The sequence below is a fragment of the Eriocheir sinensis genome, chromosome 55 (assembly GCF_024679095.1).
Source record: "Eriocheir sinensis breed Jianghai 21 chromosome 55, ASM2467909v1, whole genome shotgun sequence".
In the NCBI taxonomy this organism is placed as follows: domain Eukaryota; kingdom Metazoa; phylum Arthropoda; class Malacostraca; order Decapoda; family Varunidae; genus Eriocheir; species Eriocheir sinensis.
This window is the reverse complement of record NC_066563.1, coordinates 7,898,696-7,911,415: the sequence shown is the minus strand read 5'-3', so window position 1 is coordinate 7,911,415 and position 12,720 is coordinate 7,898,696. Positions and strand designations below refer to the sequence as shown.

General features: G+C 42.3%; 1 protein-coding gene across 2 annotated transcripts in view; it reads right to left on the bottom strand.

Annotated features, from left to right (window-relative positions):
- Window positions 1–12,720, bottom strand: part of LOC126984003 (cGMP-dependent 3',5'-cyclic phosphodiesterase-like) — a 129,995-nt gene that overhangs the window by 49,749 nt on the left and 67,526 nt on the right. For both annotated transcript variants that reach the window (XM_050837301.1, XM_050837302.1), the window contains one exon: window positions 7,875–8,100. In XM_050837301.1, the coding sequence (XP_050693258.1) occupies window positions 7,875–8,100 (226 nt within the window). The remainder of the gene's footprint in view (window positions 1–7,874; window positions 8,101–12,720) is intronic.

Below are 12,720 nucleotides of genomic sequence, written 5' to 3'. Positions count from 1 at the left end.
AGATGGAGGTAGAGAGAGAGGAGGAGGAGAAGGAGGAGGAAGAGGAGGAGGAGGAGGAGGAGGAGGAGGAACAAGGGGGGGTCAGGGAGATATGTAAGATATGGAGGTAAAGAGAGAGGAGGAGGAAGAGAAGGAGGAGGAGGAGGAGGAGGAGGAGGAAGAAAAGATTGAGGATGAGGAGGCAAGGCTTTACGTAAAGAGTAAAAAAGAAGAGGAAATACAGGAAGAGAAAAAAAAAATAGGAGGAGGAGAAGGAAGAGGAGAAGGAGGAGGAGGAGGAGATCAAAATTGAGGGAAAGAATAAAAAAAGAAATGCCCAGAAGGAGAATAAATGAGCATAAGAACATAAGAACGTAGGAGTCTGCAGGAGGTCGGTAGGCCAGTACAAGGCAGCTTCTTTGAACCTAAGCTCCCGTGTATCTAACCCCACCTAATACCACTGTCCATGAATTTATCTAATCTATTTTTGAATGTGACAATTGTATTGGCACTCACCATATGCCTGCTCAGCCTGTTCCATTCATCTACCACTCTGTTAGTAAACCAATTTTGAATCTGAATTTATCCAGTTTAAACCATTACTACGTGTCCTACCCGGTTCTCTTACCATCAGAACCTTATGAATATCCCCCTTATTAAAGCCCTTCATCCATTTATAAACCTCGATCATGTCTCCACGCACCCTTCGCCTTTCTAGGGAATGCAAGTTTAGCTGTTTGAGTCTTTCCTCGTATGGCAAGTTTCTTAACCCCTGAATCATCTTAGTCATCCTCCTCTGCACCGATTCTAACATTTTGATATCCATTCTATAGTAAGGTGACCAGAACTGAACCGCATAATCAAGATGAGGAAAGAGAGAGTAAGATAAAATGAAGGAGGAGGAGAAAGAGAGAAGAGGAGAGAAGACATAATAGGAAGAGGAAGAATAGGAGGAAGCAAAATTGGAGAAGAAAAAAAGGACCAGAAGAAGGAATACGAGGAGGAGGAGGAGGAAGAGGAAGATGCGGAGGAGGAGGAGGAGGAGGAGGAGGAGGAGGAGGAGGAGGACGAACAAGGGTAATTATAAAGTAATGAATTTCAGGAAGCCATTAGGCCGAAGATCGATATCGTATTGAGATGTATACCTACCTACTTTCTCTCCTTCCCTCCCTCCTTTCCTTCCTTCCCTCCAATCCTTCTCTCTCTCTTCTCTCCTTCCCTTTCTCCCCTCTTCTTTCTCCCAGCCCCCTCTCTCTTTCTTTTCTTTCATTCCTTCTTTATCTTCGTTTTCTTTACTTTCTCTTTCTCCCTAATCTGATTTTTCCTCCCTTCCCTCTTTCTCTTCTTGCATTCCTTCTTTATCTTCGTTTTCCTTTCCTTTCTCTTTCTCCCTAGTCTGATTCTTCCTCCCTTCCCTCTTTCCTTTCCTCTCTTCTCTTCTTCTCTCCTGTCGTTAACTTCTTTACATTCTTTTTTTCTTTCCCTTATCTTATTTTTCCTCTTTTTCCTCTCTCCTTCTTTCATTCCCTTTCTTCTCTTTTCTTTATTCGACCCCCTCTCGTTTTCCTTCCTTTCATTCCTTCTTCATTTTCATTTTTCTTCAATCTCTCTTCTTACTTTTCCTCTCTTCTCCCTCCCTTTTCCTTTCTCTTCCCTCTCTCCTCTTTTCTTTCTTCCTCCACCTTACCCTCCTCTCCCTTCATTTCTTTACTTTCATTTTCCTTCCTTCTACCTTCCCTCTCTCCTCTCCTTCCTCTCTTCTTTCTTTCCCTTTCTTCGCCTTCTCTCCTTTCATTCCTTTAGTTCTTCTTCAATCTCTCTTCTCCTGATCTTTCTTTCTTCCATCTTCTTTTCTCCTCCCTCCCTCCCTCGTTTCCTCCTCCCTTCCTTCCTTCCCTCCCTTTCATAACATCTATAAAGACCTTCCATTCATAAACTTTCTGCTCCTTCCTTTTCCTCCTTTTTTCAGTATTTTTTTGGGGGATTTTTTTTGGTCTTTTTTTGTGGGTTATATAATTTATTCTTCTTTTCCACTACTTCCTGTTTCTTATATTTCTCTCTCACGGACTTTTCTATTCCTCCTCCTCTTCTTCTTCTTCTTCTTCTTCTTCTTCTTCTTCTTCTTCTTCTTCCTCCTCCTCCTCCTTCTCCTCTTTCACATTTTTTCCTCCAGGTATTTCTGAGTTTAATTGGCGTGAGACAGGTTGACTGAATAGACGGATCAGGTGCTCTCTCTCTCGAACGTTTTTTTTTTATTCGCTAACACAATACGAGAAAATGGACACAAATAAAAAATAAAAAAATAAAAAAATAAAACACTATCATGAAGTTAATTGAAAGTGCAGTTTTGAACCTATATTATACGTATTTAGGTTGAAAGATCTCTAAATAATAACAATAATAACCAAACCAACAAACAGAGTGAAAACATTAATACCAGAGTAGTAGTAGAAGTAGTAGTAGTAGTAGTAGTAGTAGTAGTAGTAGTAGTAGTAGTAGTAGTAGTAGTAGTAGTAGTAGTAGTAGTAGTAGTAGTAGTAGTAGTAGTAGTAGTAGTAGTGGTAGTACAAGTAGTAGTAGTAGTAGTAGTAGTAGTAGTAGTAGTAGTAAAATATTATAAGTACTGTAGAAGTAATTGTTGTTGCTGTTGTTGTTTAAGTTGTTGTTGTTGTTGTTCTTCTTCTTCTTCTTTTCTTCTTCTTTTTCTTCTTTTTTCTGATGTTTTTTGTTGTTGATGCTCAAGGAATAATGCAAAACAACAACAACAATAACACCACCACCACCAACAACAATACTAACAACAACAACATCAACAAAATTATGATAATGACGTTACAGATTTAGCTCGTGGACTAATTATCCGCGTTATAATTGTTTACACAGCGTCTCTCTCTCTCTCTCTCTCTCTCTCTCATATCGTAAGGCAAAAAGTAAGTTAGATTAAAGTCCCTGAGTCTTGTTAAGTTTGTTCTCTCTCTCTCTCTCTCTCAGCAACAAGTTATTCTATTTTTCCTCTTTGGGCAGTAATGATATTTGCTCTCTCTCTCTCTGCGTTTGATTATACCACTCGCCGCAGAGCCGTTTTGGGAGATCAGCTGGGCCAAATATAGCAGCGCGGACCGGACGCAGTGGGAATATTGTTGTAATTATTGTTGTTATTGGCTGTGGTGGTGTTGGTATTGTTATTGTTATTGTTGTTGTTGTTGGTGGTGGTGGTGGTGTTATTGAAACCAGTCGAAGGAAATGATGGAGAAGGATGATGATGGAGGAGGAGGTGGAGAAGTTGGATGAGGATGAGGAAGAGGAGGAGGAGGAGGAGGAAGAAGTAGTAGTAGTAGTACTAGTAGTAGTAGTAGTTGTTGTAGTAGTAGTAGTAGTAGCAATAGTAGTAGAAGAAGAAGAATAAGGAAAACAATAGGAAGATAATGGTGATGATGGTGAAGAAGAAAAAGATGGAGAAGAAGAAAAGAAAAAGAAGAAGAAAGGACAAAGAAGAAAAGATGAAGAAAAGAAGATGAAGAAGAAAAAGGAAAACAATAGGAAGAAGATAACGATGATGATGAAGAAGAAGAAAAAGAAGGAAAAGAAGAAACGAAGAAGAAGAAATGAAAAGGAAGAGAAGAAGAAAGCAGTGGAGAAGAACAAGGAAAATATTGAAAGAGTAGGAATAAGAGAAAGAAGAGGAGGAAAAAAACAAGAATAAGAAAACGAAGAAAGCAAAAGCAAAAAACGAGAAAAAAAAACGAACAAGAAAACACCAAAACAAAACAAAGAGATTAGGAAGATTACACACACACACACACACACACACACACACACACACACACACACACACACACACACAAACTTACCCTTCCCCCTCACCAATCTCTTCCTTAAACTTGAAATCTCACCGAAGAACGAAGAGAGAGAGAGAGAGAGAGAGAGAGAGAGAGAGAGAGAGCAAGGTTTGAGGCCCCGATCCGAGGTCTTAAGTTTACCAATACATACTGAAACATGTTTTAGACGCGTTCCCTCGCTGTCTAAACCTCCGCAGCACTTACGCATTATAGCCCGATACCTTAAGACGAGGAGGAGAAGGAGGAGGAGGAGGCGGAGGAGGAGGAAGAAAAACGGGGGAAGTGAAATAAGAGGAAGAAAGGGGAAAGGAGGAGGAGGACGGGGAGGAAGAAGGGGAAAATGGGACGTGAAATAAGAGGAAGAGAGGTGGAAAGAGGAGAAATAGAAGAGAGAGAGAGAGAGAGAGAGAGAGAGAGAGAGAGAGAGAGAGAGAGAGAGAGAGAGAGAGAAAGGCGAAGGCGAAGGCGGCGGAAGCGGAGGAGGAGGAGGAGGAAAAAAAGGAGTGTATGAAGAGGGATATTAAGAAGAGAGAGAGAGAGAGAGAGAGAGAGAGAGAGAGAGAGAGAGAGAGAGAGAGAGAGAGAGAGAGAGAGAGCGTATATTGGCCTACTGCCAGAAACAGCGCATCAAAACCTTCAACAGAACGCCAATGCAATTCCTTCCCGATTCATCTTCACGACCCTCACCCCATGCATGAACAGACTAAACTACCTCACCCGGGAAGTGGAGAGAGAGGAAAAGGGAGAAAGAAGGGAGGAAAGAGAGGAGAAAGGTAGGGGGGAAAGGAAGAGACCGGGAGAGAAAAAGGGGAAAAAGAGAGGAGAAACGGAGAGACGGGAAGGGAGAGAGAGGGGAAAGGGAGAAAGAAGGGAGGAAAGAGAGAGGGGAAGAGAGAGGGGAAAGGGGAAGAGAGGGGAAATGGAGAGACGGAGGGAAACAGGGAGAGAAAGAGGGGAAAAAGAGAGGAGAAAGGGAGAGGGACGGGAAGGGACAGAGAGAGGAAAGGTGAGAGAGGGGAAAGGAGAGAGAGGGGAAAGGGAGAGAGACGGGAAGGGAGAGAGATTTTAGTTTTAGCCCAGGAACCCTTCAGAACTCAGTGGCTTGACCTCCTAATGTAAATATCCGAGGGGAAATATGACCAACCAACCCACAAATGGTACCAATCACTCTCACGCCCAGGAACACGAGAGGGCGGTTAAGGAGGGAGAAAGGCCTTGATGACAACCAACATTTCGGCTCTCATGCACACATATTTGTCAAGGGTTTCGTAGGTGTTGTGTGCATTTCCAGGGGTAGTTTAATGGCCCTGGTGGTAGTGTGACCCTTCTTCTACACTCTGAATGTGAAAACACCCTCATAAAAAAATCGATTAATCTCCTTTTAGGCCTCTGGAAATTGTTGACGTGGGGGTGGAAGAGTTTGAGAATACCATAGCCGAGTCTCCACAATATTACATCAGCGTGCCCCGAGCTGCTCCATTTTTTCTAGCTCTCCCTCGACACCCATTTTCTTGCATGGCCTCGAGGAGGGAAACTAAATAAAGCCACGTGAAGCCTACCTCGACGAAGATACGATTGGAGAACGAGAAGAAGAAGGAACGAGAGATAGATAGTAAAAAAGATAGATAGAGGAGAAAGAGAACGAATAAGAAAGAAAAAGAAAAGGAAAGATAAAAAGAAACATAGTAAACGGAAAGGTAAATGGTGAAGAGGAGAAAGAAAATGAATGAGAGAGTTAATGAATAAAGGAGAAATAAAGGAGAGACAGGTTGAGAAGAGATAAAGAGAAAGAAAAAGGAAGAGATACCGCGTGGGAAAATACGGTTAGTGGACGAAAGGAGGAAGAAATAAAGGAAAAAAAAGGTTGCAAAAAGATGAATAAAGAGAAGAAGAGGAAGAGAAAGAATGAGAAAGAGCTAATGTGTGTAAATGAAGGCGAAATAAAAGAGATAGAAAGAGGAAGAGAGATACCACGAGGGAAAATACCGTTAGTGGACGAAAGGAGGAAGAAATAAAGGAAAAATAGATTGATTGCAAAAAAAGATGAATATAGAGAAGAGGAAGAGAAGGAATGAGAAAGAGCTAATGTGATAGATAGATAAAGAGAAAGAAAGAGGAAGAGAGATACCACGAGGGAAAATACGGTTAGTGGACGAAAGGAAGAAGAAATAAAGGAAAAATAGATTGCAAAAAAGATGAATATAGAAAAGAAGAGGAAGAGAAGGAATGAAAAAGAGCTAATGTATGGAAATGGAAGCGAAATAAATGAGATAGAGTTAGTAAAGTAATAGAGAGATAGAGAATACACAGACGAAATGGAGGAGAAACAAACGAGATAAATAATAAAGATAGATAAAGAAAAAGGAAGAAAAGGAATGAAAATGAAGGAGAAATAAGCGATAAAAAGATAGTAGAGAGAGAGAGAGAGAGAGAGAGAGAGAGAGAGAGAGAGAGAGAGAGAGAGAGAGAGAGAGAGAGAGAGAGAGAGAGAGAGAGAGAGTGTTACTGCGTGGGTATAGAACGTAAAAATAGACATACACGACTCCACAATTAAAACGAAGATAATAATCACCCAAAGTGCCGAATTGGGCTACAACGTAATTGGTTTTTATGATACAATGTACAGCACTTTTCAGGGTTACCGAGGAGAGAGAGAGAGAGAGAGAGAGAGAGAGAGAGAGAGAGAGAGAGAGAGAGAGAGAGAGAGAGAGAGAGAGAGAAGAATGGGAGAGAATGAGAAAAAGAAAGATAGAGGGAGGAGGAGGAGGAGAAGAGAAAGAAGGAAAGAGATAAAGAGGAGGAGGGAGACAGGGGAAGTGGAGAAGAGAAAGAAAGGGAAAAAAGGAGAGAAAGAGGGGAAAAAGAGAGGAGAAAAGGAGAGAGACGGGAAGGGAGAGAGAGGGGAAGGGAGAGAGAGGGGAAAGGGAGAGAAAGGGAGAGAGAGAGAGAGAGGGGAAAGTGAGAGAGAAAGGAAAGGGAGACAGGCAGAAAGGGGTACTGTGTGTGTGTGTGTGTGTGTGTGTGTGTGTGTGTGTGTGTGTGTGTGTGTTTCCTTCACTTAAGACACACAGGCACAAATTTAGTTTTTTTTTCATTTTCTCATTCTTTTTATTATTTCTTTTGTAATTACAGGAGGTACAATCCCCCTCCCTCTCTCCCCCCTCCCCCTCCCTCTCTCTCCCCCTCCCTCTCTCTCCCCTCCCCCTCCCTCTCTCACCTCTCACCTGTTGACCCTCGGAGCGGCCTTGTTACGAGCTTAAAAAAAAAAGTGAGTTCGCTGGAATTACCTTGAGCTGCAGGTAAGACGAGCTCAGGTGTACTGCTTACCTCGACGCTGTAATTACCTTGCTAGTACTACTATTACTATTACTACTGCTGCTACTGCTACTACTGTTACTGCTACTGCTACTACTTCTACGACTACGACTACTGATTTCGATAACTGTAAATCAGTAATGGTAGTAAATTTAGGATATGTTGTTTTTGTAGCAATATTATTATTATTATTATTATTATTATTATTATTATTATTATTATTAGTGCAGTGGTAGAAGTAGTGGTAGTAGTAGCGGTAGTAGTAGTAGTAGTAGAAGTAGTTAAAGTAATAGTATAAGACCCATTTCATTCCCTCCCACAACAAAACCCAACTCAAAACTCAACCCAACCCAATCCAAGAATATAAAAAAAAAAAAAAACAAAACTAGACTCAATCGAAACCTAACTCAACCCAATCCGTGAGCGGGCGAGGGTTCGCATCCCGCCCGCTTCCACAAGCTTGCAATTTTTCATTCCTCGCCAAGTGCTTAAGACTACCCACATGCTGTCCTGAAGCCCATCCATCCACCCGGACAGTAGATTCTCTAAAGGGAGGATCATAGACGAGTTCCGGGGGACAGCATGAGGCAAGCAAGATGGCGCCACTATAAATATTTGCCTGCGCCATAACAAACTGGGGCCAACAACCAGACCCCACCGAGAAAGCCTACCAACACCATATAGGTAAAAAAAAAAAAAAAAAAAAAAAACAAGAACCCCCAAAACAACCTTCGCACTTACCTTCATATGGAACATCATAAGCTCATTGGACAGCTTGGAGCGGACCTGCGACTCGGACACCTTCTTGTAGAGGAGCGAGTTGCTGATGGAGATGCCGCAGTAGATGCTGAAGGCCGTGGCGATCTCCTCATCGAAGCGTGTGAAGTGCAGCCCCGTTGTCTTGTTGCAGAGCTCCGCCACGCCGATCACCTCCCCGTCCTGCTTGATGGGGAAGCAGAGGATGTTCCTGTAGGGGGGAGAAGGAAGATGTGGTTTAGAGATGGAAGCACAGGATGTTGGATGTTTCTGTAGGAGAGAAAAAAAGAAGAGAGGGCTGAAGGGGGGAAGAAAGGTGAAGAGCAGAGAGAGGAGGTGGTTGAGAGATGGAAGCACAGGATGTTGGATGTTTCTGTAGGAGAGAGAAAAAGAAGAGAGGGCTGAAGAAGGGAAGAAAGGTGAAGAGCAGAGAGAGGAGGAGAGCTAAGAGAAGAACTAGGAAACTAAGGAGGAGGAGAGGGAGAAGAGGGAGAAATAAAACAGAATGTAAAGAACAAGATGAAGGAGGGGAAGGATGGAGGAGGAAGATGAAGACCAGAGAGACAAGGGGAAGGAGAACTAAAAGGAAGAGAAGGATAAAGATAACGAGGATGAAAAAAAGTAGAGGAAAGAAAAGGAAAATGGAGAACAGGAAAAGGAGGAGAGGAAGGAAAAGAAGTAGGAAGAAAAGTAGGAAAACAAGTAGTAATATGAAGAGTAGAGAGAGGAGGGATGGAAAACTAGCATGCAGAGAAAGAAGGAGTAGTATTAGTCTTAGTAGTAATGAAAGGGTAGATGTGAGATAAGTGCCAATTACCTTGTTGAGTAATTAGAGCACCTTCACGCACACCTGCACGCACGCCAACACCTCACCTGGACACAACGCCCCCTTCCTGTTACCTGTCCTTACCTCGATACACCTGGATACACACTTACCTTTATGTGTCACTAATTAGACTCCAGACCTCCCTTCTTCCTGGTCTTAGTTTTCATATTATTATTATTATTTTTTTTTAATGTTCCTACCTGGATGGATATTACACCCCTCTCTCTCTCTCTCTCTCTCTCTCTCTCTCTCTCTCATTATCAGGCTTTCAAACCGTTCTCATCGAAGCCCAATTCATCGCAAAAAAAGGAACATTGGTAAAAAGGGCGTATCGAAAAAAAGAAAAGGGTGATTGAAGAGAAAAAAAAAAGTATTGAACGCACAGAAGAGAGAAAATGAGCGATAACAATAGACACGCGATGATTATTACCACCACATATTTCTTTGATGTCTTTTCTTTATTTTTCGTATGATTTTCTTTTTTTTTCATAATGTTTCGTGAGTTTAAGGGGTCACTATTTTTTTTCTATTTTTTTCCGTTCGTTTATTATTCTTTTGTTGTGGATGGAGGAAGAGTAGTAGTAGTAGTAGTAGTAACAGCAGTAGTAATAGTAGTAGTAGTAGTAGTAGTAGTAGTAGTGGAAGTAGTAGTGGTAGTAGGAGGAGGAAAAGGAGGAGCAGGAGAAGGAGGAGAAGGAAACGAGAGAGAGAGAGAGAGAGAGAGAGAGTGAGTGATGATATTGGATTTTTTATTATCTTTCTTTTGATCCTGTCCCGTGCGGTTTCGGTCTCTGTTCTCTAATGAAATGGACTAAAAATAGCAAAGAAAATAAGAAAAGAAAAGAAAGAAAAGAAAAGGACCTGGTATGATTCTTTCCCTCATTGTATTTGAAGGCTTCTCTCTCTCTCTCTCTCTCTCTCTCTCTCTCTCTCTCTCTCTCTCTCTCTCTCTCTCTCTCTCTCTCTGCCACGTGGAAACCTTATCAAATTACACACAAAAAAAAAAAAGACTTTGACGATAAAAAGAAAGCTATTGGACAAATCTTTAATTCATGAGCCTCGTTATAAGGAAAGAAAAAAAAAGAAAAATAAGAAAAACAGAATACAAAGTTGAATATACTCCTGCTAAAAATACTGTGATTGATGGATAGACAGAAAAGTTGAGAGGGACAAATTGACACACACACACACACACACACACACACACACACACACACACACACACACACACACACACACTGGAACAAAAGCGGAAAGACGAAACGGGGAGAAGCGAAACTCGAGAATCTTCACGACTCGAAACGGGAAGAAAGTTTTGAGTAACGAATTTAAGGCGAGAAGACAAACAGAAGACATGCTGACTAACTGACTGACTGACTGATTGACTGACTGACTGACTGACTGACTGGTTGACGAGTGCTGCGCTGACTGACTGATTGACTGACTGACTGACTGGCTGAACGATTGACTGACTGGCTGAACGATTGACTGACTGGCTGACTGAACGATTGACTGACTGGCTGACTAAACGACTTACTGACTGGCTGACGAGTGCTGATTGACTGACTGAGTGACTGACGAGTAGTACGCTGACTGACTGACCGAACTTTTGAATGATTGACTGACGGACTGACTAATGACTGATTGAGAGATTGACTTCCTGAACGACTGACTGACTAGCTGACTGACTGATTGACTGACAAACTAACTGACTGACTTACTAACTAGCTGACTGACCAATTGACTGACTGACTGACTGACTGAATACCTGATTGATTGACTGACTAACTGAACGAAATTGACTGGCTGACGAGTGTTGATTGGAGGCTGAAAGCTGACTGACCGACTGATTGACTGACTAACTAACTGACTGACTGACTGGCTGACTGAGTAACTGACCGATTGACCGACTGACTGACTGACTAACTAAGTGACTAACTGACTGACTGACTAACTAAATGACTGACTGACCGACCCACTGACTGACCAACTGACCGACTGAATGAAAAGAAAACAAGGTAAAAACATCTTAAGGAAAGGAAAAAGAAAAAGAAAGAAAAGAAGGACGCGAAGTCAAGGTAAATCTGGAAAGTTTTAAGACATGTCAGGAAAAATAAAGCTGAAAAGGCATAGTATTGACTTTCTCTCTCTCTCTCTCTCTCTCTCTCTCTCTCTCTCTCTCTCTCTCTCTCTCTCTCTCTCTCTCTCTCTCTCTCTCTCTCTCTCTCTCTCTCTCTCTCTCTCTCTCGCTCGCTGTGTGTGTGTGTGTGTGTGTGTGTGTGTGTGTGTGTGTGTGATATTAATCGTACTGCAAACACACACAAAAACAAACATCAAATTACAGTAGTTAACCGAAATTGAAAACTGTCTCAATCTGCTGTTTTTATTATTATTATTATTATTATTATTATTATTATTATTATTATTATTATTTTAATGCAACAAAATGAATTATGTTTGATGAGTTTATAGAGATGTAATGTACTTTTTATGTGGTCATTGAACTAACTAACTATGCATGCGAGGATAAACACACACACACACACACACACACACACACACACACACACACACACACACACACACACACACACACACTCCCGTACACACGCACACACACAAAAAAAAATCCTTCCCCTTCCCCTCCCTTACCCACACCCACCCACCCACACACAGACAGACAGACACACACAAAGACAGACCATCAAATTAAACGCATTGGACTGTGAGTAAGTGAGTGAGGGAGTGAGTAACAAAGTAGAAACGTTACAGAAAAACAAGAGTCAGACGGGACGCTGCCGTGTAATAACCGCCGAGGCACGAACAGGTACAAGACTTGTGTGGAAAATGTCTTACGACGAAAAGCTGCCGCGTCTGAAAATAGCGACGTATGAGGGGGGTTGAAGCGTCTAATAAAAGGTGTTAAAGGAGATATAAGGAGGAACGTGAAGAGGGAAGGAAGGAAGGGAAGGAAGAAGGGGAGGGAAGGCAGGAAGGTGGGAGAGAGGGAAAAAAGGAGAGGAATAAGAGAAAATTAAAGGATTGAGAGGAGGAAGGTATGGAAGGGAGGGAACAGGAAAGGTAGGAAGGGAGAGAAAGATGGGAAGAAGCTGGAAGGGAAGGAAGGAAATGAAGAAAGGAAGGGAGGGAAGGAGGAAAGGGAAGGAGAGGAGAAAAGGATAGGAAAGAAAGAGAGAAAAAGAAAGGAAGAAATGGAGGTGGAAAACGAGGGAAGGAAGGAAGGAAGGGAGGAAAGGAGAGAGAGTGAATAGTTAGGCAAGAAGGGGAGGAAAGGTATAGGCAGGTAAGAAGGGAGGAAAGGAGGGAAGGAGGGAAGACAGGAAGGAAGGAAGGGAAGGAGAGAAGACAGGAGGGAAGGGAGAGAAGGAAAGAAAGGGAGAGAGGGAAGGAAGGAAGGAAAGGAGGGAAGACAGGAGGGAAAGGAGGGAAGTTATCAAAAGGAAGGAGGGAAGGTGGGGGGGGGGAGGAGGGTAGGTCATGGGGTAGGAAGGAAGGTAGGGAGAGAAAGGAGGGAAAAGAGGGAGAGGAGGGTAAGTTAAGGAGAGCAAGAAATGAGTACGTGTGGAGGAGGAGGAGGAGGAGGAGGAGGAGGAGGAGGAGGAGGAGGAGGAGGAAGTGTGGAGTGAGTGAGAACGCTAGAGTGTAAAGTGGAGGAAAAAGAAGCTGAGTGGAAGATTATATAAAGGATTAAAGGAAAAATATGGCGACAGGACAGCAGAAAAAACAAGAAGAACAAAACAAACAAACAAACAGTAAAAGTCAAAATACGAACAGAAAAATATGTAAAAAAGACAGATAAGATAGATAAGTGCAGCTAGGAAAGTTTATTGGCAAATGTAGATCCACCGTGGATGACCAGAGAAATAAAAAGGGCGGTAAACTTAAAAAAAAAGGAATTATAACCTAATGAAAGAGAATGACACGGCCGAAGCCCGTACTCAGTACCACAACAGCCTCAGAGCTTGTCGCACCCTTATTCGGAGT